Source organism: Ornithorhynchus anatinus, chromosome 3, assembly GCF_004115215.2.
Source record: "Ornithorhynchus anatinus isolate Pmale09 chromosome 3, mOrnAna1.pri.v4, whole genome shotgun sequence".
In the NCBI taxonomy this organism is placed as follows: domain Eukaryota; kingdom Metazoa; phylum Chordata; class Mammalia; order Monotremata; family Ornithorhynchidae; genus Ornithorhynchus; species Ornithorhynchus anatinus.
In genome coordinates this window covers 9136464-9163403 of record NC_041730.1, presented here as the reverse complement: position 1 = coordinate 9163403, position 26940 = coordinate 9136464, and the positions used below count along the sequence as shown (strand labels likewise).

General features: G+C 44.8%; 1 protein-coding gene across 2 annotated transcripts; it reads left to right on the top strand.

Moving 5' to 3' along the window:
- Positions 1–471: 471 nt before the first annotated feature.
- Positions 472–26287, top strand: NUCB2 (nucleobindin 2). Of its 2 annotated transcripts, XM_029060650.2 has the most exons (13): positions 472–544; positions 9766–9909; positions 10465–10572; positions 11755–11881; positions 13556–13659; positions 14172–14357; positions 14503–14593; positions 15245–15303; positions 15411–15503; positions 18397–18486; positions 19282–19452; positions 19888–19969; positions 24948–26287. In XM_029060650.2, exons 2-13 carry the CDS (start codon positions 9766–9768, stop codon positions 25082–25084), a joined length of 1392 nt encoding a protein of 463 aa, XP_028916483.1. In that variant the 5' UTR covers positions 472–544; the 3' UTR covers positions 25085–26287. The 2 variants fall into 2 exon arrangements, with proteins under 2 accessions (XP_028916483.1, XP_028916484.1); XM_029060651.2 differs by lacking the exon at positions 24948–26287 and having other exon boundaries at positions 473–544; positions 19888–19977.
- The last annotated feature ends 653 nt before the right edge of the window (positions 26288–26940 follow it).

Genomic DNA, 26940 nt, shown 5'->3' with positions numbered 1-26940 from the left:
CATTATTATTATTATTAAATGCCAACATTATTATCATTCCCCGTATCTCCCCCAGCGCTTAGTACAGAGCACTGCACGTAGTAAGCGCTTAACAACTACCAACATTATTATTATTATTATTACTATTGAATGAATGAATGAATGTTGGTCTGGGGCCAACGCGGCGGGGCTGAGGAGAAGTTCCCGCCGAAAGGGGCGTGGCCTGCGAGGCGAGGGGCGTGGCCTGCGGCCGAGGGGGCGTGTCCTCCCTCCGTCCGGCCCCGCCCCCTCCGAACGCCACGTACCTCTTGGCGCGCTCCTCCGGCCCCCCCCGCCCCCGCCCTCCCAGCCTCGTCTCCGCCCCGGCCAATCCGCGCGCTCCGCGCTGGGCCGCGGGGTCCCGGCCGCCCAATGGGCGGGCGCCGAGCGGTGGGCGGGGCCCGTCGCCATGGCGGCGGAGGGGGCGCGCGCCCGGCCGGCGAGGAGGGCGGGCGGCCGCAGGGAGCGAGCGCGGCCGGCCCCGGGACCAGTCGACGCCGCCGCCGCCGCCGCCGCCAAGGCCAAGGTGAGCGCGGGGGGCCCGGGCGGCGGAGGGGAGGGGAAAGGGGAGCCCGGAGGAGGACGAGGAGGGGGCGACCGGGCCGCACCGCTCCGCACCGGAAATTTTTCCCAGGAAAAGCCCCCTTCCTCCCTTTCCACCCCAAACCCTCCTGGGGGCGGGGACAGGGATGGGGGCGAGAAGGGCCCTGCCTCTGGGTAGCCCTCCAGCCCCCTTCTCCAGCTCCTCTTCCTCCAGCTCCTCTTCCTCCAGCTCCCCTTCCTCCATCCCTCCCTTCCTCCATCCCCCCTTCCCCCATCCCCCCTTCCCCCATCCCCCCTTCCTCCATCCCCCCTTCCTCCATCCCTCCCTTCCTCCATCCCTCCCTTCCTCCATCCCTCCCTTCCTCCATCCCTCCCTTCCTCCATCCCTCCCTTCCTCCATCCCCCCTTCCTCCATCCCTCCTTCCTCCATCCCTCCTTCCTCCACCCCCCCTTCCTCCACCCCCCTTCCTCCACCCCCCTTCCTCCATCCCCCCTTCCTCCATCCCTCCTTCCTCCTTCCCCCCTTCTCCATCCCCCCTTCTCCATCTCCCTCCTTCATCCCATTCTCCCTTCTCCATCCCCCCTTCCTCCATCCCATCCCCCCTTCCTCCATCCCATCCCCCCTTCCTCCATCCCATCCCCCCTTCCTCCATCCCATCCCCCCTTCCTCCATCCCATCCCCCCTTCCTCCATCCCCCTTTCTCCATCCCCCTTTCTCCATCCCCCTTCCTCCACCCCCCTCCTCCATTCCCCTCCTTCACCCCACCCCCCCATTCCCCTCCTTCACCCCATCCCCCTTCCTCCATCCCCCCTCCTCCATTCTCCTCCTTCACCCCACCCCCCCATTCCCCTCCTTCACCCCATCCCCCTTCCTTCATCCCCCTTCTTCCATCCCCCTTCCTCCATCCCTCTTCTTCCATCCCCTTCCTCCATTCCCCTTCTTCCAACCTCCTCCTCCACCCTCCTCTTCCACCCCCCCATCTCCCTCCTCATTCCCTTTCTCCATCCCCTTCCTCCATCCTCTCCCTTCACCCACCTCATCCAAACCCCCTCCTCCACACTCTTCCTCCACCCTCTTCCTCCATCCCCCCTCCTCTATCCCTCTTCCCTGATGATAATTTTGGTGTTTGTTAAGCACTTACTATGTTGCGAGCACTGTTCTAAGTGCTGTGGTAGATACAGGTCCATGGGTTTGTCCCACGTGAGGCTCACAGTCTTAATCCCCATTTTCCAGATGAGGTAACTGAGACACAGAAAAGTGAAGTGAGTTGCCCAAGGTCACATAGCAGATAAATGGTGGAGCCAGGCTTAGAACCCATGACCTCTGACTCCCAAGCCCCTGCTCTTTCCACCAAGCCACACTGCTACAGATGGAAGGAGTAAAGGTTTCATCCTGCTCCTCAGTTCTCTTTATAGACTGGGAGCCCATTGTTGGGCAGAGATCGTCTCTATCTGTTGCCCAATTGTCCATTCCAAGCGCTTAGTACAGTGCTCTGCACATACTAAGTGGTCAATAAATACGATTGAATGAATGAATGCCTTGAAGTCTCTCCCCAGATTAGAGTCGTGGGGGGCAGGGACAAGACCTTGCAGGGGGGAAATTTTAACCCGCCCCCCCACCTTCCAAATCAGGGGTCCCCAGTTTGCAATTTTTCCGAGGTTACAATCAATCAGTCCAATACCAATTGAGCACTTAGGGGATGCAAATCACTGTACTGAGCGCTATGGAGAGGACAAGATAACAGTTGGAAGGCGCGTGTCCTGCCCACAGCTTGCAGTTTAATAACAATAATAATATTGGCATTTGTTGAGCGCTTACTATGTGCAAAGCAGTGTTCTAAGCGCTGGAAGGGGAAACAAGGTGATCAGGTTGTCCCACGTGGGGCTCATGGTCTTAATCCCCATTTTACAGATGAGGTAATGGAGGCATGGGCAGAGAGGAATTAAGTGACTTGCCCAAAGTCACACAGCTGACAAGTGGCAAAGCCGGAATTAGAACCCATGACCTCTGACTCCCATGCCTGTGCTCTTTTCGTTCATTCAATAGTATTTATTGAGCGCTTACTATGTGCAGAGCAGTGTACTAAGCGCTTGGAATGAACAAGTCGGCAACAGATAGAGACGGTCCCTGCCGTTTGACGGGCTTACGGTCTGATCGGGGGAGACGGACAGACGAGAACGATGGCGATAAATAGAGTCGAGGGGAAGAACGTCTCGTAAAAACCGATGGCGACTAAATAGAATCGAGGCGATGTACAATTCATTAACAAAATAAATAGGGTAATGGAAATATATACAGTTGAGCGGATGAGTACGGTGCTGAGGGGATGGGAAGGGAGAGGGGGAGGAACAGAGGGAAAGGGGGAAAAGAGGGTTTAGCTGTGGAGAGGTGAAGGGGGGGTGGTAGAGGGAGTAGAGGGAGAAGAGGAGCTCAGTCTGGGAAGGCCTCTTGGAGGAGGTGAGTTTTAAGTAGGTTTTGAAGAGGGGAAGAGAATCAGTTTGGCGGAGGTGAGGAGGGAGGGCGTTCCGGGACCGCGGGAGGACATGGCCCGGGGGTCGACGGCGGGATGGGCGAGACCGGGGGACGGCGAGGAGGTGGGCGGCGGAGGAGCGGAGCGGGCGGGGTGGGCGGTGGAAAGAGAGAAGGGAGGAGAGGTAGGAAGGGGCGAGGTGACGGAGAGCCTCGAAGCCTAGGGTGAGGAGTTTTTGTTTGGAGCGGAGGTCGATGGGCAACCACTGGAGGTGTTTAAGAAGGGGAGTGACAGGCCCAGAGCGTTTCTGTGGGAAGATGAGCCGGGCAGTGGAGTGAAGAATAGACCGGAGCGGGGCGAGAGAGGAGGAAGGGAGGTCAGAGAGAAGGCCGACGCAGTAGTCTAGCCGGGATATAACGAGAGCCCGTAGCGGTAAGGTAGCCGTTTAGGTGGAGAGGAAAGGGCGGATCTTGGCGATATTGTAGAGGTGAAACCGGCAGGTCTCGGTAACGGATAGGACGTGTGGGGTGAACGAGAGAGACGAGTCGAGGATGACACCGAGATCGCGAGCCCGAGAGACGGGAAGGACGGTCGTGCCCTCCACGGTGATAGAGAAGTCTGGGAGAGGACCGGGTTCGAGAGGGAAGATGAGGAGCTCAGTCTCGCTCATGTTGAGTATTAGGTGGCGGGCCGACATCCAGGTGGAGACGTCCCGGAGGCGGGAGGAGATGCGAGCCCGAAGGGAGGGGGAGAGGACAGGGGCGGAGATGTAGATCTGCCTGTCATCTGCGTAGAGATGGTAGTCAAAGCCGTGAGAACGAATGAGTTTGCCGAGGGAGTGAGTGTAAATGGAGAACAGAAGAGGGCCAAGAACTGACCCTTGAGGAACTCCAACGGTTAAAGGATGGGAGGGGGAGGAGGCGCCAGCGAAGGAGACCGAGAATGACCGACTAGAGAGGTGAGAGGAGAACCGGGAGAGGACGGAGTCCATGAAGCCAAGGTGAGATAAGGTATGGAGGAGGAGGGGATGGTCGACAGTGTCAAAGGCAGCAGAGAGGTCAAGGAGGATCAGAATGGAGTAGGAGCCATCGGATCTGGCAAGAAGGAGGTCACGGGTGACCTTAGAGAGAGCAGTCTCGGTAGAGCGGAGGGGACGGAAGCCAGATCGGAGGGGGTCTAGGAGAGAATGGGAGTTAAGGAATTCTAAGCATCGATTGTAGACGACTCGTTCTAGGATTTTGGAAAGGAAGGGTAGTAGGGAGATAGGGCGATAACTGGAGGGGGAAGTGGGGTCGAGAGTGGGTTTTTTTAGGATGGATGAGACGTGGGCATGTTTGAAGGCAGCGGGGAAGGAGCCATTGGAGATCGAGTGGTTAAAAATGGAAGTTAAGGAAGGGAGGAGGGCAGGGGCGATGGTTTTAATAAGGTGAGAGGGAATGGGGTCCGAGGCGCAGGTGGAGGGGGTGGCACTTACGAGGAGGGAGGAAATCTCCTCTGAGGATACTGCAGGGAAGGATGGGAAAGTAGGGGAGAGGGTTGGTGGAGAGGAGGGGAGAGGTGAAGGGGTGACTTTGGGGAGCTCAGACCTGATTGTGTTGATTTCCACTGTGTGTGTGTGGCTCTTTCCACTGTGTGTGTGTGGCTCTTTCCACTGAGCCATGCATAATAATAATGATGTTATGTGGTAAGCGCTTACTATGTACCAAGAACTGTTCTAAGCTCTGGGGTAGGTCCAGCTAAGCAAGTCGGGGACAGTCCCTGTCCCACATGGGCTCACAGTCTTCATCCCCATTTTAGAGATGAGGGAACTGAGGTACAGAGAAGTGAAGTGACTTGCCCATGGTCATACAGCAGACATGTGGCAGAGCCGGGATTAGATCCCAAGTCCTGCTGACTCCCAGGTCCTTGCTCTGTCCACTAAGCCATCTAGTGTGTGGGGAGACAGACATAAAAGAAATTCCACGTGGAGACCGATCTTTGTTTCCTTGAGTTTGTTTTAAGCACGTGGTAGATGCAAGTTAATCAGGTTGTCCCACATGGGATTCACAGTCTTATTCCCCAGTTTACAGGTGAAGTAACTGAGGCACAGAAAAGTTAAGTGACTTGCCCAAAGTCACTTACCTAACAAGTGGCAGAGAGGGGATTAGAACTCATGACCTCTGACTCTCAAGCCCAGGCTCTTTCCACTAAGCTCTGCTGCTTCTCTAAGGAACCCACATCACAACCCAGACCCACATCACAATCCAGAATCTCCAAGCTGAACCCCTTCCCCAATGAGTTTTGGGGATGGTCTTATTTGAATAGAAGAGATTCATAAAAGACAACAAAGGAGGAGAATCTGCATGCCAATCCATTACTTTTCCAAGGAACTATGAAGTAGAGAAATCCAGGACGTGGTAATAATACAATTATGGTATTTAAGCACTTACTATGTGCCAGCACTCTACTAATCACTGGGATGGATACAAGCAGATTGGACTGGACGCAGTCCCTGTTCCATATGGGACTCACAGTTTCAATCCCCATTTTACCGACGAAGTAACTGAGACACAGAGAAGTGAATTGGCATGTCCAAGGTCACACAGCAGGCAAGTGGCAGAGCTGGGATTAGAACTCACAACCTCAGACTCCCAAACCCGGGCTCTTTCCACTACACCATGCTGCTTCTGAAATGATCAGCGTTAAGGCTCATGGAAATGAGAGAGAGAATGGAAGTTTCCAGTTCTGCACTTATCGGCCGAGAACCCGTGGAACACCTCAAAGCCGAGTCTGGGGAAATAGCATCATCCAGGATTCTTAAAGAGGGAAATTTTTAAAACATCTCGAGAATGCTAAATTACACTTATCTTTTTTGGCAGGCCAGCCCCTGTGGATCTTATCTGAGGAACTATTTCTCAAGGGCATTTCAGCCACCCCCTAAAAACTTGTGTAAGCACCTTTACACAACAATCAGTAAGAGCTGTCCAGTTGTTACACTTTACCAGATGGCAAAGTCATTGTTGAAATAAATGGTAACGGCCACTGGTGAAGATGAATGAACAAAAAAGTGATTAGAAATTATTCCATCTGTAATAAGAGAAAGGTTTGGTTAATAGGAAACTTTTTACAGCCTGGCCAGTTATTAAAGTGTTTTGAGGTTTGAAGAACACTGCAAACCTTCCCTCCAATGGAGATTTGAAGTGTTTTAAGGAATTGATTTAAAATAGTGTGACTGACAGTGGGACCCTACTAGCCATAACCTAAAGGTGTCTTTCAATCATAATTTTCTGATTCTTCTAAATTGTAAAGGACTGTGTTCAACCTGATTTGCTTGCATCCACCCCAGCGCTTAGTACAGTGCCTGGCACTTGGTAAGCCATCAGATACTGTCATCATCATCATTAATGTTTAGTTCTATTTTTCTTTTGCAGAACACCAGATGCTTTTTACAAAATTGAGGGAGTGTAGGATTTTTTTTATGGTATTTAGATGCTTACTATAAGCTAGGCACTCTACTAAGCGCTGATTTGAACCCTTGCCTTAAAACATAAAACAATAAATATGTACTTTAGGATTCCATTAGACTAGGAACTCTGGTGGTAACAAAACCAATGAAATTCTAAGTTTAGGTTGATATTTGAAGTATTTCTTTGAATTGCATGCAGTTTCTAGTAGTAGGGAATGAAGCATATGTTAAAGGTTCTTTTTAGTGGCTACTAATGTGTTCACTGGCTATTTGGAGAGGATTTGGATAACATTTGCGGTGCCAACAGTTAGGATATAAAATTAAGGGTAGGAACATGGGAATTTTAAGCAATACTGTATTCACCTTAAAAAGAAAGACTTGGATCAGCCACTAATATCCAACTTTAAGGGAAGTTAAACAGCGATCAATTAAAAGCTAATTTATTTTAGGCCACTATATTTTATTTACCTCAGGTATAGTAAATGTTGACAATCTTTTTTTTCCAGAAATGAGTTGAGTAAACAAGGTTTCAAATCTATAAAGACAAACAATACAGACAGGTTTAAGTCATAAACAGATGGGTTGCAGGTTGTTTGTTGATAAAAAGTACTGTAACTCATTGTGAACTAAAATGCCCTCATAGCCTGGAAGTTGCCTACGATAGCAACATTAACAATACTGTCCTTGAAACTGATAAGATCGTGGTACCATATGGATTTCATGTTAAATACATTCACTGAACACAATATTACCTTGTAATATTGTACCCAGTGTTTGGTACAGGGCTTTGTAAATAGTAAGTGTTTAGTAAATGCCATAATTATTATTACATTCTATTCTTTTTTAAAAAAGGTTTATTTTAAAAAGGTTGTACAGTGGTAGGCAGGGAATGTATCTTCCAATTTTATCGCACTTTCCCAAGTACTTAGTACAGTGCTCTGCACACAGTAAGCATTGAATAAATACAGTTGTACTGGCCCAACCCTATAGTACAATACTTTGCACACAGTAGGTGCTCAGTAAATAGGATTGAGTGAATGGATGATTAATTGTGTGAAAATGTCAGCTAGATTGTCTGGCCACTGCTAATGATTAGGAAGAACTAGACAAAAGGAGACAGAGGGAGACCGTGGAAGCCAGGGGTAATTGGTGACAGTGTCCACACCAGTCCCTCACCAAAGCTAATGTTCTGAGTACTACTTCCCATCTGCAAGCTCTGTGATAATCACTGGGGTTAATACAAGAGATGGACTGGCAGGGCTCCCAGTCTAAGAAGGAGGAAGAGCCACAGATATTTTACCCCCATTTTTACAGTTGAGGAAACTGAGGCACAGAAAGGTTGCGACTTGCCCAAGGTCATACAACAGGCAAGTGGCCAAGGCAGAATTAGAATTCAAGTCCCTCGACTCCCAGTTTTGTGCAGCCCACAGTAAATGCTTAAGTAATTCCTTGACTGAGTGTAGGTTAGTGGTTTTAAGTGTAACTCTTTTTCTGGTTGTCTGCTGGAACCCCTGGTTTGCCTTTTGACTAGCAGGTTCCATTATCTTGAACTGGTTTTTTTTTCCCCCAGTAGGTTCACTTCTTGTATTTTGTGGTTTATTATTTTAATTAATTTGATGGAATTTTTCTTGTAACTCCGGGTGTTCAAATCCCAGACTTCAGGAAGGGTCATTTCTTGGATGTAGTTATTAGTCACTTGTCTCCCCTGTTAAACCAGGTTTACAAAGGGAAGCTGCTTGCTTGCTTGTGATGAGTGTTCCCAGGTACTTCCCCATTCTGGTCAGCAATTTTAGTGAAGAAGAATATGAGTCAAAAGCCTAGTGGAAAGGAACATGAGCCCAGGAGCCAGAGGACCAAGTTTCTAATCCCGACTCCACCACTTGTCCGTTGTGTTTCCTTGGGCGTCACTTAACTTCTTTGGGCTGCAGTTTTTTCAACTGTAAAATGAGGAATTCCATACCTATTCTCTGTTACTTAGAGAACAGGTTAGAGTGATAACCTCATGTGGGACAGGGACTGTGATTAACCCGATTAACTTGTATAGAGGTGGGGCGTTCTGGGAGAGATGCATCTGGGGCGTCGCTACGGGTCAAAGACGACTCGATGGCATAAGACTGTGATCCCGTCATTGGGCAGGGATTGTCTCTATCTGTTGCCGAATTGTACATTCCAAGCGCTTAGTACAGTGCTCTGCACATAGTAAGCACTCACTAAATATTATTGAATGAATAAGACAAGACCCCAGCACCGAGAACAGTGCTCGACAACATAGTAGGGCTTAACATACTATATTATTCAGGGAGTTCCTGAGTATGAAGATAAAAATACAGGGCTTCTTTTTACTTCTGCTGCATCTCCTGTGGGCATTTGCCTGAACTAGAAACCTTCAACCCTCAAGTGACAATCAATCAATCATATTTATTGATACAATAAATACGATTGTATTGAGCGCTTACCACGTGCCACACTATAACAGAATTTGTGGACATGTTCCCTGCCCACAGAGTGCTTGAAGTAAGAGAGTCTAGTCAGATTGCCTTCCGGTCACCGTTCATTTGTGCTAAGAACCTTGTTTGAGAAGCATTGATTGAGGTCACTGAGATCACCTTAAGTGTCAGAAGTATGTCATATTCAGCATTTATAGTGACACTGATACTAAGACTGGCAGCGTACTATTTGTAGGAGATTTGGGACGCTTTACATACTCCGTGTTATGCAGCATGTTTCCCTCATCATCTGTGCATTGACTCTTATCTGAATCAACCTGAGAAAATACAAAGTTAGATTAGAAATTAGCTTTTTGATTTCAGTGATACATTTCAAGAAATGATTCAGTCAAATCGAATGTCTTGTATCCGGGATTTGAGCCTCTCTAGGCTTCTTGAAGGACCACATTCAGAGTTTTCCACACACTGGGTTTTTAGCTCAAGTTTTCAAATAATAAAATATCCTTTCATTAGTATCTTTTGGATCACTTGACACCAGTACTTCCCCACCTTTGATGTCCGCATCAAGTTACATGCTCCGAGTTACATGTGGTATCATGTGTGTCTTTCTGTCTGGTTTTTGCAGGGGTCATCAGTGGCTACTGTAGTCATACTGTACACGTATAGGACACTACATTGGAAAATGGACCAATAATCATTTATATCATTCCATTTGGGGACCAGCGTTCTCTCATTACCATGAACTTCTTGAGAATGAATGTGCTCTAAATGTTGTTAGGGTTTGAAGGCATGTTCCTTTTAAAATATGTTCAGGAATATAATTTTATTTTTTAAATTTCAGATGAGGTGGAGAGCCATCCTGCTACACTATTGTTGTCTTTTGATTACATGCCTTCTAAATGGTTTGGAAGCTGTGCCTATAGACATAGACAAGACCAAAGTAAAAGAAGCTCCCGCTGTAGAAGGAGAAAAAGTAGAGACTCCGGTAAGTGAGCCAGGTTTCGATTGAGACTGAAAGAGCAATTATGACCATTTTAAATTTATAGCCTCTAATATTACTTGATTAAATGTTATATTTTGGAAGTTGGAACCTTTAGTAGTCTTTTCCCTGTCAGATATTCAAACTTAGCAGTACATCTCTAAGTGCATTTATATAGTGCCTGACATATGTAGAACATGTCCTCTGAGACTGTTCAATAAATGTAAATGACATTATTGAGTGGTTGCTGAATGCCAGTAGTGCATTACGTGCTGTGGAAAACCAATAGACACCGCTTGCCATTGTCTTGTCAGTTAAGTAGTTTCAGAGTTAAAAATGCTGTTGATTTTAGAATAGAGTAATCGGTGACTTCCTAATTTGGAAATAATTTAATTTGGAAATAATTGGAGGGTGGCTAAAGTGTGAAACCACAATTTAGGGCGGGCTAGACTGCTTTCCATTTGTAAGTGTTCTCCCAGATGCTTAGTTCAGTGCTCTGCACACAGGAATCACTCAGTGAATACTATTGATTGAGACTAATATTTGTTTCCGGTTTTGAAGGATACCGGTCTTTATTATGATGAATACCTCAGGCAAGTAATCGATGTGCTGGAAACAGATAAACATTTCAGAGAGAAGCTCCAGAGTGCAGACATAGAAGAAATCAAGGTAGGTGCAAATAATTCCAGGAATTAAATGTCACATTTGAAAAATAAGCTGCAAATCCAATCATATTGCTCAGTAAAATAGTTAGGAGCTTATAGAGGTTACAGGGGAGGAACTTTCAGAGAGGAATAATGAAGAAAAGAAACCCTAACCTGTGGGAGACTTTTATCTAGAACTAAAGCAAACCAGTTTTGTGTCAGCAATTTATTTTCTAAATTATGTTGTTAGCATGATCCAGCATTGCCTGGGAAAGTGAGCAGGCTCTGTTTTTCCATCAGCAAAGGGTTTGTCTGGGCCATTTCCTTCCCCTTTGTGTCCGACATGCCAACACTCCCTCTGCCTTCACAGCCAATTTAAAATCTCATCTCCAAGAGGTCTCCCATGTCTAAGCTTCATTTCCCCTATTCCCTCTCCCTTCTGTGTCACCCTTTCATTCAGTCGTATTTATTGAGCGCTTACCGTGTGCAGAGCACTGTACTAAGTGCTTTCACTTGGATCTGTACCCTGTACATACATGATATATTTGCCCCCTCCCTCAGCCCCACAGCACATATGTACAGATCCATAATTAAACTTAATGTCTGTCTTCCCCTCTAGACTGTAGGTTCCTTGTGGACAGGGAACATGTCTACCAACTCTGTTGTTTTGTACTCTCCCCAAATGCTTGTGTAGTGCTCTGCACACAGTAAGCAATCAGTAAATAACATTGGTTGATTGATTGAATGGATTACTTGCTGGGCTTGGAAGTGAGGACTGGGAAAACTGGGAGGAAAGGGAGAAGGAAAATGAATGGCTTTATTCAATCAACCTATAGGTATTACACTAAACAGTGGAAATCCTGAAGGGGGAAAGGACACAAAAGAGTATATATCTGAAAAGATTCTTATCCGTAGAAGTCCAGAGAGGAATAATTCTGAGTCATATGTTCTAATCTGTGTTATACGGTAATTGTGGATTGAAACGTCTAATTTTAAGTTTCTTAAATGTTGTCTAATAGGGATTTTAAATGGCTTCATTAGTGTTAAGATTATGAATATTTGCCAAAACGATCAGACATTTGATAAGGACACAAATATTTGTCAGTTATCTATAATTTGGTTTTTTTTCACATTTTCTATAAAGTTTTCTGTAAAAACTAAGAGTCATCCTCTGCTACAGCTTATGCTTTTTTTTTTTTTTTAATAGAGCGGGAAGTTAAGCAAAGAGCTTGATTTAGTAAGTCACCATGTCAGGACAAAACTTGACGAACTGAAAAGGCAGGAAGTGGCAAGATTAAGGATGCTAATTAAAGCTAAATTGGATTCCTTTCAAGGTGAGTACCCTAAGATAAAGCAGAATAAGAATCTGATAAATTCTCCACCCACATTCTCTACTCTCTGATCCTTAGGTACCTGTGTCAGGACAGGAAAAGTCATTGCATTCCTTGACTGTGCTTTCTAACCCCAAACTCTGAAAAGGGCTCCGACTGGTGGAGTACAAAACAGTCGGCTGTGCAGGGCCAGCCCAAAGGCTCTGTCTTTCTGGCATGATTCTCAGCATTCCAGTTGAGTAGACATTTGTCACAGATTGCGTTCCGTAAGGTTGATTTACCAGCAGATGGGGTTCCCGCTAAGAAGATGCGCCTTCATCAACAGAATAACATTTTTTCCTTCTGTCAGTGGCCTGCTGTGTGACCTTGGGCGAGTCACTCAACTTTTCTGCATCTCTCAGTTTCCTCATCTGTAAAAATGGGGATTCAATACTTGTTCTCCCCTCTTCTCAGACTGTGAACCCATGTGGGATGAGGACTGTTTCCAACCTGATTATTTTGTACCTACCCCAGTGCTCAGAAAAGCACTTGACAAATACTAAGCACTTGAAAATTCAGTAGTAGTAAAAAGAACAGTGTATTTTTTTTGGAAATAGAACACTTGTACTTTTTGTTCTCTGAAATGCTAGCTTAGTGTAAAACTGGTGTGAAGCAGTTTTCCAGCTTGACAACAGTTCAGCCAAATATGCAGGGATGCAGCTTTTTTGTCAGGCAGGACTTCACCGAAGAATCCTTTCCTCCCATTTCCCTAGAACTGGAAACTTCTTCCCAATTTCCCTAATATCAGGAAGAGAAGACTCTGAAATGTGCCTTTGGTTCTCAAGGAAGAAGCAGCGTGGCCAAGTGGATAGAGCACGGATGAGAGAGTCAGAAGGACCTGAGTTCTAATCTTGGCTCTGCCACTTGTCTGTTGGGTGACCTCGGGCAAGTCATTTAACCTCTCTGTGCCTTAGTTACCTCATCGGTAAAATGGGAATGAAGACTATGAGCCCCATTTGGGATGGGGATTGCATCCAATCTGATTAATTTATATTACCCCAGTGCTTAGTACCGAGCTTAACAGATGCCATAAAAAAAGAGGGGGGAGATGCATTATACCAGAAAGAAACAAATTACCCAGTGAAACTTTGCTACAGGCAGAGAAGAAAGGAGGACTCAGGAGCAGAAACAAAAACTTGTACTGTATTGCTATCGAGACTTCATTGGCATTTAAAGAACCATATTCCAGATCCTACAGGAAGGATACTGATGCAGGCTTTTTAGATTCGTTGTGAAATTTCAGAAATTGTTAGTAGTACCTAGTGGAAAGAGCATGAGCTTGGAAGGCAGAGGACCTGAGCTCTAATGCCAGCTCCCCCACTTGTCTGCGGTGTGACCTTAGGCAAGTCACTGCCCTTCTCTGGGCCTCAGTTTCCTCATCTGTAAAATGGAGATTCAGTACCTGTCCTCCCTACCTAGACCGTGAGTCCCACTTGGGACAGGGACTCTGTCTGAGCTGATTATCATCTACCCCAGCGCAGAGTGCAGTGCTTGGCGTATAGTAAGCACTTAAAGAGTCTCATAATTAGTAATCATTAATTGAAAACCTCAAGTTTGAAGGCTTTCCAGGCGGGCAGTGTTTCTCATACAAAATAACTTAGTATTCAAAATCTCTCCCCACCCACCTTTTTCTTTTAGATACAGGCATAGACCATCATGCCCTGCTGAAACAGTTTGAACATCTCAACCACCAGAATCCTGACAAATTTGAATCTACGGATTTAGATATGCTCATCAAAGCGGTGAGTGTTTAGAAGAGAAAACTATATTTTAGAGCTCCACTTGCTCTTAGGCCTTTGACATCACTAAGATCACATTATTTAGCAGGTAAATCCTAGGAGGACAGGAGCCATATGCTGTGCTGAATAACTTGTCCAGTCGGGCAGCTTAATGTCTTTTAATTAGTTTAAGAGCAATGCAGAAATGAAGCTTGGGCCAGGGTTCACCAAACTAGATGTACAGGCCTGACAGTTTTCGGATTTGGCTAATGGGCGTATATCTCTGCCATTTTTTCCACCCTCCTCTCCAGGGTTTCCCAGGATGGATCCCATATTTGCTCACCCTGTTTTAGAGTCTATAGTTGCGGATGAAAATGTTAAGCAAGGTGGGGGCGGTGAAACCGGCAGAAAGATATTGAACTAGCGACTGGGGTCGAACAGATAGAAGAAGAGTTTGTATTTATAAATGGCACCACTCACACTTCCCAAAATAATCACGAATACTGCAGGACGAAGATCTTTTCGTTGCTTTTTAGGCCACCAGCGATTTAGAAAATTATGATAAAACCCGCCATGAAGAATTTAAAAAGTACGAGATGATGAAGGAGCATGAAAGGAGAGAATATTTGAAAACACTCAATGAAGAAAAAAGGCACGAAGAAGAATCTAAATTTGAGGAGATGAAGAAAAAACATGGAAATCATCCCAAAGTTAATCACCCAGTAAGGAATGAAAACTGCAAGTGGCTTATTCACATGGCGGCAATTCTTTGTTCCAATTTTTCTGTGTTGTGTGTTGTAACCCAAACTCATCTAGATTCAGAATAATTGTTTTCAGTGGTTTCTTATTTTTGATCCCTGTTTCTAGGGAAGCAAAGACCAACTGAAAGAGGTCTGGGAGGAGACGGATGGGCTAGATCCTAATGACTTTGACCCCAAGACATTTTTCAAGTTGCATGGTAATAGATTTTTAAAATAAATTTTATTATATTTGCTTGTTGTACTTTCTAAAGTTACCAGTTAAATAACTCTTTTCCATTAGAGTCCTGTTTTTTGTCCTTTCTTGTGTTAAATCTTTCAAGTTTTTCCTTTAGATATTGATATTGACATAAAATAGTATAGAAGCCATTAATTTCTATAAGCGGGCAATTCCACTCTTTTGTCTCAGTATCCATTTGTGTAAAATGGAGGAAATTATTCCGTTTCGCAAGTGTTGTGTACAGTCCACGATTACACCATCAAAGTGTTTAAAAGGTGCCATGTTAATGGGGTTTTTTTCATTTAGTATGGAATAAGATCACGGAGAGGTGAATCAGCACATGTATTCTTTTGTTTTGAATACACCCTCTTCCATGCTTTATAATGTCCCTTGAGAAATTCTGCAGAGTTGCCTGCATCCTTGTTAAAAATAACTATCACTGAATTTGGCACTGGCACTGTCCAGCTGAATACATCTGAAGGCGTTGGCCTCATTTGAAGGGAGAGACTTGTTCCCAACTGCATGTGAACGCTTACATGCTCTCACCTGCCTTTTCAACCCTCTGCGAATCACTGGAATCATTTTCTAGTTTTTTAACTTTGTCTGTGCTTTGGCTTTTTTTAAACTTTAGATGTCAATAATGATGGCTTCTTGGATGAGCAAGAATTAGAGGCTCTCTTTACCAAAGAGGTAACGTTAGAAATGCTTGAACTGACTCCATCGTCGACGTTTTCTTTGGTTCGTTTTTCTTACCCGCCGTGGCCATATCCTTCTCTGACTTTTCTATTTCTTCTTAGTTGGAGAAGGTCTACGACCCGAAAAACGAAGAAGATGACATGGTAGAAATGGAAGAAGAGAGGCTTAGAATGAGAGAACATGTGATGAATGAGGTATGGTTTGCCTCAGGGGCTTTCTGTGAATGTCAGCTGGAGTAATTTGCAATACCAATATTGAGTTTTATTGTAGACATTTTCTACATTACTGGCACCAAGCTTCCCAAGTTTTAGTGTGGTTCTCCATGTAAGAAGGAGTGACAGATGATTGGAAAAAGCACGCCACCATATGTTACTTTTCCTACCTCAGCTACTAGCCAGATTTTATTGAAACCAAACATTTTAATAGTTTCAGTGAATACTTGGGGCTACAGTCCAGCACAACATTAAAATAAAATTTGTGATATTTGTTACATGCTTACTATATGTCAGGGGCTATAGTAAACGATGGGGTAGTTCAAAGATAAAGAGGTCCCACATGGAGCTCACAGTCTAAGTAGAAGGGAAAACAGGCATTGAACCGTCATTTGGCAGATGAGGGAATGGAGGCAAAGAGCAGTTAAATGGCTTGCCCAAGGTTACACAGGTATGTGGCAGAGACAGAATTAGAACCCAAGTCCTCTGACTTCTGGGCCAGGGCTTTTTCCACTAGGCCACGCTGCTACTCGGGGCAACTACAAATAAAGGCAATTTTCGATAAAGGGGGATCATATCTTGTTCCATGCCTCTTAAGTTGTAATGGAATTCTACCCAAACACTGACCCAGCTGGTACCATTTTAGAAAAGCTAGAGAAGTGAGATAGGGTTGGGTTTGGAAACCCCATCAGCCTCCCAAGAGATTCAGGAGTAGACTATAAAGGCATGAACAGGGGAAATGAGCAGGGATCTGTCTGTTTATTGTTATATTGTACTCTCCCAAGCTCTTAGTACAGTGCTTTGCATGTAATAAGCACCCAATAAATATGGATGAATGAATGAATGGATGGATGGGAGGGCCCACATGAACAACAGCAGTGAAACCTGGCAGGGTGAGAAAACAAGAAATGCTATATTGTTTGGTCCAGTCAACTCAGTATTCTATCCCCTAGAGTGGCAACCAAAGGGCACTGTTCCTTCCTTCAGCTCTCCTTAAGGCTTTCTTGGAGTTAGGGATCTATCCTCTAGTATCCCTAACTTTTCTCTGTAATATTCCATTTTAGGCCCTTCATTCATTCATTCATTTAGTTGTATTTACTGAGTGCTTAGTGTGTGCAGAGCACTGTACTAAGCGATTGGGAGAGTACAATATAACAATAAACAAACACATTCCCTGCCCACAATGAGCTTACAGTCTAGAAGGGGAGACAGACATTAATATAAATGAAGTACAGAAGTGTACATAAGTGCTGTGGGGTGTTGGGGGAATTGGGGAGCAAGTCAGAAGGGAGTAGGAGAAGAGGAAAGGAGAGCTTAGTCAGGGAAGGCCTCTTGGAGGAGATGTGCCTTCAGTAAGGCTTTGAAGGTGGTGGGTGGAGTAATTGTCAGATTTGAAGAGGGGGGGCTTTCCAAGCCAGAGGCAGGATGTAGGCCAGAGGTCGGCAGCAAGATAGGAAAACAGCTCCAGGTGCTGCAAGTATCAATGATGACGACAAAACAAAGGAGAGCCTTTTTGTGTATTCAGTGTAACTGAGAGTATTATTGTGGAATTTGTTAAGCACTTACTATGTGCTAGGCACTCTACTAAGCACTGGATTAGATACAAGCAAATCAGGTTGGACAGAGTCCCTGTCGCACATGAGGTTCACAGTCTTAATCCCCATTTTATAGATGAAGTAAATGAGGCACAGAGAAGTGAAGTGACTTGCCCAAGGTCACAAAGCAGACAAGTGGCAGAGCCAGGTTAAGAACCCACTCCTTCTGACTTCTAGGCCTGTGCTCTATCCATGAAGCCACGAGATTATAATGTTGGTATTTGTTAAGCGCTTACTATGTGCAGAGCACTGTTCTAAGCGCTGAGGTAGATTTACAGGGTAATCAGGTTGTCCCACGTGAGGCACACAGTCTTAATCCCCATTTTACAGATGAGGTAACTGAGGCACAGAGAGGTTAAGTGACTTGCCCACAGTCACACAGCTGACAAGTGGCAGAGCTGGGATTCAAACCCATGACCTCTGACTCCCAAGCCCGTGCTCTCTTCTAAGCGCTGGGGTAGATACAGGGTCCTCAGGTTGTCCCACGTGAGGCTCACAGTCTTCATCCCGATTTTACAGATGAGGTAACTGAGACACAGAGAAGTTAAGTGACTTGCCCACAGTCACAGAGCTGACAAGTGGCAGAGGCGGGATTCAAACCCATGGCCTCTGAGTCCCAAGCCCAGGCTCTTTCCACTGAGCCACGCTGCTTCTGTAATTATGGGTCCCACATTGACCTCTGCAGTCACACACTCACTCGGTGGTGTTCTTTACTGACAGTGGTATCTTTTTGAATAAGTAGAATCTATATCTTTTGCCTATGAATATATGTACATCAGTCAATCAGTGGTATTTATCGAGCACTTACTGTGTTCAAAGCATTGTACTAAGCGCTTGGGAGAGTTCAGTACAACAGAGTTTTAGACCTGTTTCCTGCCCACAAGGAACTTACAATTTAGAGTGACGGAATTTTAAATAAATTACGGTTATGTGCAGAAGTGCCGGTGATGGGAGGGGTGGAATATCAAATGCATAAAGCATACATCCTTTCGGCACTCTATAACTGCTCTAATTTCCACCTTCATTATTCTGACTTTTTATCTCAGCTGCGAGATGACTTTCCCTTTTCAGTTTATCCTTGTTTGCATATTAAGAATACCCTCCCATCCGGTAAACAGGATGTTTTCTGTTTTGAGCTTCCCTCTTGAAGAAAAGGAAAAAGATCTAAGCAACATTTACTTCAAAAACGTTGATGACTATCAAGGAAGGGAAATTTCCAATGTGGAGTGACCCAAGGAGGGGTTTTACTGTGTATTACATCTGTGTTTCCCTTTAAACAGGTTGATATTAACAAGGACCGGTTGGTAACTTTAGAAGAGTTTATGAGAGCCACAGAGAAAAAAGAATTCTTGGAACCAGAGAGCTGGGAGGTAAAAAAAACCAAACCAAACCAAACCAAAAAAACCCACAAAAAAACCAAAACAAAAAAACCCCCATATTTCTAGTGAGGTGTCATGTGACCATGTTACCCAGACACTCCATGACCTTTCTTTCATTTCTCTCTTCCACCTTCCTGCCCCTATTTAATGCTCAACATTCTCCTTCAGGAGTTTTTATGATAATAATAATGTTGGTATTTGTTAAGCGCTTACTATGTGCCGAGCACTGTTCTAAGCGCTGGGGTAGACACAGGGGAATCAGGTTGTCCCACATGGGGCTCACAGTCTTAATCCCCATTTTACAGATGAGGTAACTGAGGCACCGAGAAGTTAAGTGACTTGCCCAAAGTCACACAGCTGACAAGTGGTAGAGCCGGGGTTCGAACCCATGACCTCTGACTCCAAAGCCCGTGCTCTTTCCAGTGAGCCACGTTGCTTCTCTAGTGTTTATGACAACCAAAATTTCATCAAGAAGCTGAGCTGATATTAACACAGACAGCAAAATGCCTGGAATCCTGTTAAACAAATGTAAAATCAGATATTGCCATTTGAGAAGACTCTGGTTAAAAAAATGTATTTGGTCACTGGAGAAATCTGTTTCTCTCCATATTTTGTGAGAGGTTTGTTGCATTGTTGTACTTAGAGAAGGAACAGGAAGTGATAAACTTGCTGGAAAAATCAAAATACCCTCTAGTGTCCCCTGGTGACCCTATGGTATTTCTTCACTACTGTTTTTTTGAGAAAATTCTGTCCATTCTTACTTAGTATGTTTATTTTTCTTGTTAGACACTGGACCAACAGCAGCTCTTCACAGAGGATGAGCTAAAGGAATATGAAAACCACATTTCTCAACAAGAAAATGAACTTAAGAAGAAGGCAGAGGAACTTCAGAAACAAAAAGAAGAGCTCCAACGTCAACATGACCAACTTCAGGCCCAGAAACAAGAATATCATCAGGTACTGCTTTGTCACTGAGCCATCATCTTTCCTCTTCAGACTGTAAGCTCTGTAAAGGACAGGGACTCGTATAATCTGATTATTTTATATTTACCCCAGTGATTACTACAGAGCTTTGGGAAACAGTAAGCATCTAACAACCAACCTTAAAAAAGAAAAAAAATCTGCTGTTGCAGGTATTTTAAAATTGTCTTTAAGGCAGACCGTAGTATGTCACAATACCAGCTAGAGCATTTTATTTTAAGGTTATTTATTTTGTCTTAACATGGATTTTTCCACATCCTTAACCCAAATGTGGATGCACTTAATAGTCCACTTGGGGGAGATCACTCTTAACTATTTGTATAATTGGTAAAAGAGCATGGATTTGCAAGAGAAAAACAAGAATACCAAGGAGTCTTGGTATTAGCTTTAAGATATTCTTTCTGTTCATAGGTTGTGCAGCAGATGGAACAAAAGAAACTGCAACAAGGAATTCCTCCTTCAGGACCAGCTGGAGAATTGAAATTCCAGCCACGTATGTAATAACATTTTTATTTCTTGCACAAAGCAAAAAGCAGACCAGCAAAAAACGAGAGAAACCGAGCCTTTGTTTCAAATGAAATGTAATTTCAGAAAGTAAAATTCATGCTCCTCCTAGTAGACGGCTACACTTGTGAAAATTGAGGACATTAATAATAATGTTGGTATTTGTGAAGCGCTTACTATGTGCAGAGCACTGTTCTAAGCGCTGGGGTAGATACAGGGGAATCAGGTTGTCCCACGTGAGGCTCACAGTTAATCCCCATTTTACAGATGAGGGAACTGAGGCACAGAGAAGTTAAGTGACTTGCCCACAGTCACACAGCTGACAAGTGGCAGAGCCGGGATTCGAACCCATGAATCTGACTGCCAAGCCCGGGCTCTTTCCACTGAGCCACGCTGCTTCTCTAACCTCAGAAAAGTCAGAGGATCACTGAGAAAATTGTATGTCTCTAGGACACATCTTATAACTTTATGAGGAACCATTTTAAAAAATAGTAAAATCCAATACCTATTTCTTGTCATTTGAATCGCAGATTCGTTGTAAAGGGAAGAATCCATTTAACTGGATCATGTTTTTCCTGACACAAGTCCAAGGTTCAGTTAGTTAATGGCAGAGTTGGAGAGAACTCCCCCCTTCCGTACTATTGCTGTGCCTTTACTGCTGTCCGCTCTGCTCGTTTCCATGGTGACAGGATTCCCAGTCTTGTGTTAAGGCCATGATGTTTCTACACGAGTTAATAATGTGACCATAGAACCTCAGTGAGAAAGGTCTATCTATATCACTTTACGAAGAAAGTGCTCTTAGGGATTTTTTTTTTTTTTTTTGGTATTTTTTAAGGGCTTCCTATGTGCCAGGTACTGTACTAAGCAATGAGGTAGATACAAACAAGTCAGGATGGACCGTTCGTGTCCCATATGGGGCTCACAATCTTAATCTACATTTTACAGATAAGGTAACTGAGGCATAGAGAAGTTAAGTGACTTCCCCAAGGCCGCACAGCAGACAAGTAGTGGAGCTGGGATTAGAATAATAATAAAAAGGAAAATAGCAAAAACACAGACTCCCAGGCCCGTGCTCTATCCTCTAGGTCATGCAACTTTTCAATCTGCAAAGTTAGGCACATTTTCTCATTCTGAAGAGTTCTACTGGTCAGGTTAAGTGAGCCCGTGTTTTCAGAGGCCAAGATAATAGCATTTTTTGTACATATAAAAGCTGAATACCTCTGGGAGCTTTAGGGTTCAGTTTTCTCATATAAAGACTGTTCACATTAAGCATCTCCAGTTCTAGAGCATACACCTGCCCAACACATAGATTTAGATATTTTTTTAAGTGGCTAAGTCAAGTATATGCACACAGCTTTTTAAAAATGGGGAGTAAGTCAGCTCTGATCTTTTGTGCTGGAGGCAAACCAGAGGGGTTTATAAAATCCTGGGATGGGAAGGGGAGGGAGTAGAGTCATGAGAAGTCACCCAAGCCATGCCATCTGTCAAGCAGGACAGCACAATCCAACCCAGACAAACATCTGTTTAAAGAGACCTGTGAGAAGGCAGTTTTACAGACTTTCTTGATCATGTGTTCCACTGTTCAACATGGAATAAGAATTTTTATGACACCTAAATCCCTCAGGCTTTCACTGAAGTCTATTTCCTTTTATTAGCCTCTTAGCAGAGGTAGAGGAGAGCCAGTCGCTGTCCTCTCAGTTATAATCACACTGGTATTCATTCGATCCTATTTATTGAGCGTTTACTGTGTGTAAAGCACTGTACTAAGTGCTTGGGAGAGTACAATAAAACAATAAATAGACACATTCCCTGCCCACAATGAGCTTACAGTCTAGACAGGGAGACAGAAATTAATATAAATAAATGACCAGAAATCTGGTTACCAAGCAGGTACTTGACTGCTGATAAACCATTCTCCACTCAAATAATGCCACTTGCCTTTTTCTCATTGCCCTTTATTTCCAAATTGTAATCTAATCTCTCAATACTCCATTTCTCTCCTTTTTTTAAATTAATGGTATTTGTGAAGCACTTACTATGTGCCAGGCACTTTGTAAAGTGCTGGGGTAGTACAAACTAATAAGATTGGACATTAGAGAAGCAGCATGGCTCAGTGGAAAGAGCCTGGGCTTGGGAATCAGATGTCATGGGTTTGAATCGCAGCTCTGCCACTTGTCAGCTGTGTGACTGTGGGCAAGTCACTTAACTTCTCTGTGCCTCATTTCCCTTATCTGTAAAATGGAGATTAAGACTGTGAGCCTCAGGTGGCATCACCTGATAACCCTGTATCTACCCCAGCGTGTAGAACAGTACTCTGCACATAGTAAGCTCTTAACAATTACCAACATTATTATTATTATGTCCCACATGGGTTTCACAGTCTTATTCCCCATTTTACAGATGAGGTAACTGAGGCACAGAGAAGTGAAAAGACTTGCCCAAGGTCACAGCAGACAAGCGGCAGAGTCGTGATTAGAATCCAGGTCTTTCTGACTCCCAAGCCCCTCCTCTATCCACTAAGCCACGCTGCGTCTCTCCTGTTTATACAGCCCCAGTTCTGGGGCTCTAGAGAAGGTCTGGCCAGCACCGTTTGTGATGGGAGGATGAGGTCATCGCTCTCGGGAGCTGTAGTTCCCAAAATGCCGTCGGTAACATGCGTTTTTAAAATCGCCATTGCATTCCTGCAGCTGGAGCAGAATCCCCATCTCTGCTGCTTTGGAAATAGCCAGTGACTCTTCTATTTCTTTCCTTGGGGGCCAGCAGCAGTAGACATAGTAGTAATAATATTTATTAAACACGAGCGGTGTGCAGGGCACCGTATCGAGCCGTGGGAGAGAATAAACAGATGGGAATTAGCCAACATAGATATGAAAAACCGAGCAGGGCAGTTTAAATCTGGCCGGTGAACACACCTGTCCAGTTGGAGGGATCCTCTCTCCCACCTGCAACCTGGCCCATTGGCCCCTTTGCTGGGTAAGTGTAGAAACATCAGTCCCTCCTGGGAATATTTTATTTACCGTTGTGGATGTGACTGCATTGGAGAAGGCACACGTAATGACTTCTGGGACCTATTGCTCTGTCTCCGTAGGGCTGTATTTTTTTTGCTTTGTTTTTTGTTTTTAATCCAAATCTACCCGGACAAGCCTAACATTAGCAGGGTTATGCATGCAGGTAGGACTGTAGTATTTGGATTCACCTCCAAGCCTGTTAAAGAACGCTGAGGTCAGAGAGGTCATAGGGAAGCAGTGTGGCATAATGGAAAGAGCGAGGCCCCGGGAGTTAACTTCTTTGTGCCACAGTTACCCCATCTGTAAAATGGGGATTAACTGTGAGCCTCACGTGGGACAACCTGATGACCCTGTATCTCCCCCAGCGCTTAGAACAGTGTACATAGTTAGTACTTAACAAATGCCAACATTATTATTATTACAAAGACCTGGGTTCTAATCCTGACTCCGCCACTTGTCTGCTGTGTGACCTTGGGCAAGTCACTTCACTTCCTCTGTGCCTCAGTTATCTGTAAAATGGGGATTTAGACTGTGAGCCCTGTGTGGGACAGGAACGGTGTCTAACCCGATTATCTTGAATCTATCCCAGCGCTTAGTACAGTGCCTGGCACATAGCACTTAACAAAATACCATTTAAAAAAAGAGGGGGATTCTCCAATCCCCTCCTCCCAAACCCCATCCCCCCAATCCCACTGTGATCCCGGATAGCTGCAGGGCGGCTTCCAGTGTTCAGTCAGACTGGTTATGGGGAGGGAACGTGTCTGCGAATTCTCTTGTATATACTTTTCCAAGCACTTAGTACAGTGCTCTGCACAGAGTGAATGCTCAATAAATACGATTGATTGATAGTAGGATGACAAGCAGCAAGAGCAACCCCCATCAATCAGGGGGTCCTCGACCAATCACGGATATGTATGCATGTAGGCCCAGTCCCACAGGAAAATAGACCCTATCCGTGTGCTTAATTTTAAGAAGAAATATTATCAAATTTTCCTAATGATAATTGGCTAATGAAGAAGCTACATTTTGGGTCATTAAATGCATGCAGTTTCTATGAAATGTTCTCAAACTGCTCATACATTTACCTCATGCAGGCACAGTTAATTCACACTCAGATTATTTAAGAGAGAATTGTGAATTTGAATCAAGTTGATTTATAGACTTAAGGGACTGCTGTTCTTGGGGGTGAGATGGGCTTAGACAAAACTGTCGAGAGAACTATCAGAATGCAGTTTGTGGTCTCTGACATTATTAAATATCAATTTTCATTTCAGAAAGATAACCTTTGGACCATTCCCACTCTGCTAGAATGTATTGGAGTTTATTTCAATTATGTTTTTATTGTTTTCCCCACAACATTCTTGTCGATTTACTGATTGGTTTGTCCCCACTAGTATAAAATCATGTTTTATTTCATCATTCCATTGCATTTGTAATGAAATCAGAGTATATCTAATTGAATTTACTCTGTTGAACTCAACTCCTTTAATATGGTGTGGGAAAGATTCTTCTGAAACATGAATCCACATTTATTTTTATTTCCCACAATTTTGCACACAAAAGGATCACTTGCCTACTAATGAGCAATTCTTATTATTCTTGCAACTGTGTTTAGGCGTGGATAAACTTAGATCTGGGGAAGATGTTATTTTAATGCCAGATTTCCATAGCTCTACAGCCAAAGTCATTTTGTTTTAACCCCATGTGATGTAGTGACACATTCTCCAAACTGTAAGCTCCTTGTGGGCCAGGATCGTGCCTACCAACTCTTATTGTACTGTACCTTCCCAAGCGCTTAGCTTAGTACAGTGCGAGCGCTTAGTACAGCACTCTGCACAGAGTAAGCACTCAATAAATACGATTGAATGAATGAATGAATACAGGGCTCTGCACATAAAAAGCTCTCAATAAGTACCATTGATCGATTGAACGATTGATTCCCCCTTCTGTGTTTTACAGCTGGACAAACCCAAGAAGCTGGGAAGGTGGAAAACCATCCTGGAGGAGGTGGTCAGCATCAGCCTTTGCCCCCAGGCCACGTACCCCCAGTTCAGGAAAGAGTAGCTGGAGCTGATCATGTCCAAATTCACCCTTAACCACTGGTGCCTCAACTTTATATCATGTCTTTTTGAAAGGGGACTAGAGTGGATTGAGAAATGAAAGGAAAAATTGATGTCTCCCCTGCCTATACTGTAGTATCTTTGGAAGTTTCACCTGTTTATTTTAAGCCCATCGGCTCTCCGATGTCTCTGAAAGAAGATTACCTTCAGAGGAGAAGAAAGAGGAGCTGTGTGTTAAAAGGCAGAGCTCTTTCCTCGTCCCCTTTGCGGCAAGCAAGTCTGGCGGGGACCTGGCCAGGAACCAACCAGTGACCCGTTCGCGGGAGAAGCCCCGAATCCAGCTAGAACATTTGAGCACCTCCGTAGATCATGCTGAAGGAAACGGGCCCGAGGACTTGCATTTCCAGCACTGCCGACCCCTTTCTCATTTCTGAGACGAAAGCCAAATCCCGACGAGATTCCCTTCAGGTTTTGTGTTGTTTTTTTTTAAATGGATTGCCGTCAAGAATTATGTGGAACAACGAATGTCCTCTGTGTTTACAGATGCCTAAGATTTCACTGTAGAGCCTTGAGCGCAGTCTGAATGGTTTTACTGCTTCCGTGGTGGCCGTCAGGCTGGGGAGTGAGGGAGGCAGACCGGACCCAATGTGCTGTCGGCTCCTGGCCACGTGCTTGTTCCCATTATTACTCGCCACCCCCACTTCCGCCCCTCGCCCCCCGAGCCACACCCTGATTTCTGCATGCTGTCCAGGTGACCTGTCTTATCAAGGAAAGATGTTGCAAGAAGTAGAGAGACCCTTCACTTATTTTTTTGTTGTCGTTTTCTGGGTCTATTGCTTTCTGGGTCTATGTTCTGTCACTCGACCATTAATAATGTGTTTTCCCCACACTGTCCAGGTGTAGTTAAAAATTCATGCTTCTGTGTGGGAAGAATTTGGCAGCCCAGTACAATTGAATTTTCTGAAGACTTAAGGATTCACCCTCCTCGAAACGTCAGATATCACTACCCGTTCTGACTTGCCTCGGTACTAGAAAAGCCTTGGGGGACAATTGGAATTCATCATGGTTCTTTTAACCACCCCCTGTAAATCCTGCCCCACTTACTCCTCTTATTTTTACTGTTTTCTGGTCTTATCCGACATGAAGTAATGCACGTGTAAATGGTGCTGGGATGATGCCGAGAGGGTTGAACTGTTTTCTCGCCAGCACCAAATAAAGTCGCAGCCTCCATATTCCTAAGAATGGCACGAGTCCTGGTTTGCAGCCCGTGTCACCTCCTTGTGATGATGTGTCACTCTGGCTTTTAATTTGTAGTCTCCTTTTATCTGTAACTGTCCTCAGGCTCAAAGATGACACCAGTGACGGTGATGATGTTCTCCACTATGACCCCTCTGTGCAGGGTTGATTCCGCTTCCCTCCCTCCCGGCTAGGCCTTCCTGCCTGGATTTTAGGAGTGCTCTTGTGCGGGTCTTCCTCATCATCATCATCATGCTATTTGTTAAGTGCTTACTATGTGCCAGGCACTGTACTAAGCACTGGGGTAGATACAAGTTACTCAGGTTGGACGTAGTCCATGTCCCACATGGGGCTCACGGTCTTAATCCCCATTTTACATCTGAGGTAACCGAAGCACAGAGAAGCGAAGTGACTTGCTCCAGGCCACACAGCGGACAAGTGGCGGAGCCAGGATTAGAACCCAGGTCCGTCTGACTTACAGGCCTGGGCTCTAACCACTTGGGAGTGCTGCTTCTCTCCCTCATCTTGCTTCCTGCCAGCCCAGAAGCAAATGCATAATCTCTCAGGAGTAGGAGCAGTTTCTGGATATCCATTCCCTGCTCGTCTGTGTAGTGTGGCCAGAGGACTGCAGCCATCGTGTCAGGAGATGAAGCCAA

What these genes read in the sequence shown, in the direction of transcription:
- NUCB2 (XM_029060650.2), top strand. Translation starts at nt 9,766, where the DNA reads ATGAGGTGGAGAGCCATCCTGCTACACTATTGTTGTCTTTTGATTACA. An exon ending in TAGATATGCTCATCAAAGCG is followed by an intron (nt 13,660 to 14,171) that starts GTGAGTGTTTAG and finishes GTTGCTTTTTAG; the next exon opens with GCCACCAGCGATTTAGAAAA. An exon ending in GAGAACATGTGATGAATGAG is followed by an intron (nt 15,504 to 18,396) that starts GTATGGTTTGCC and finishes CCCTTTAAACAG; the next exon opens with GTTGATATTAACAAGGACCG.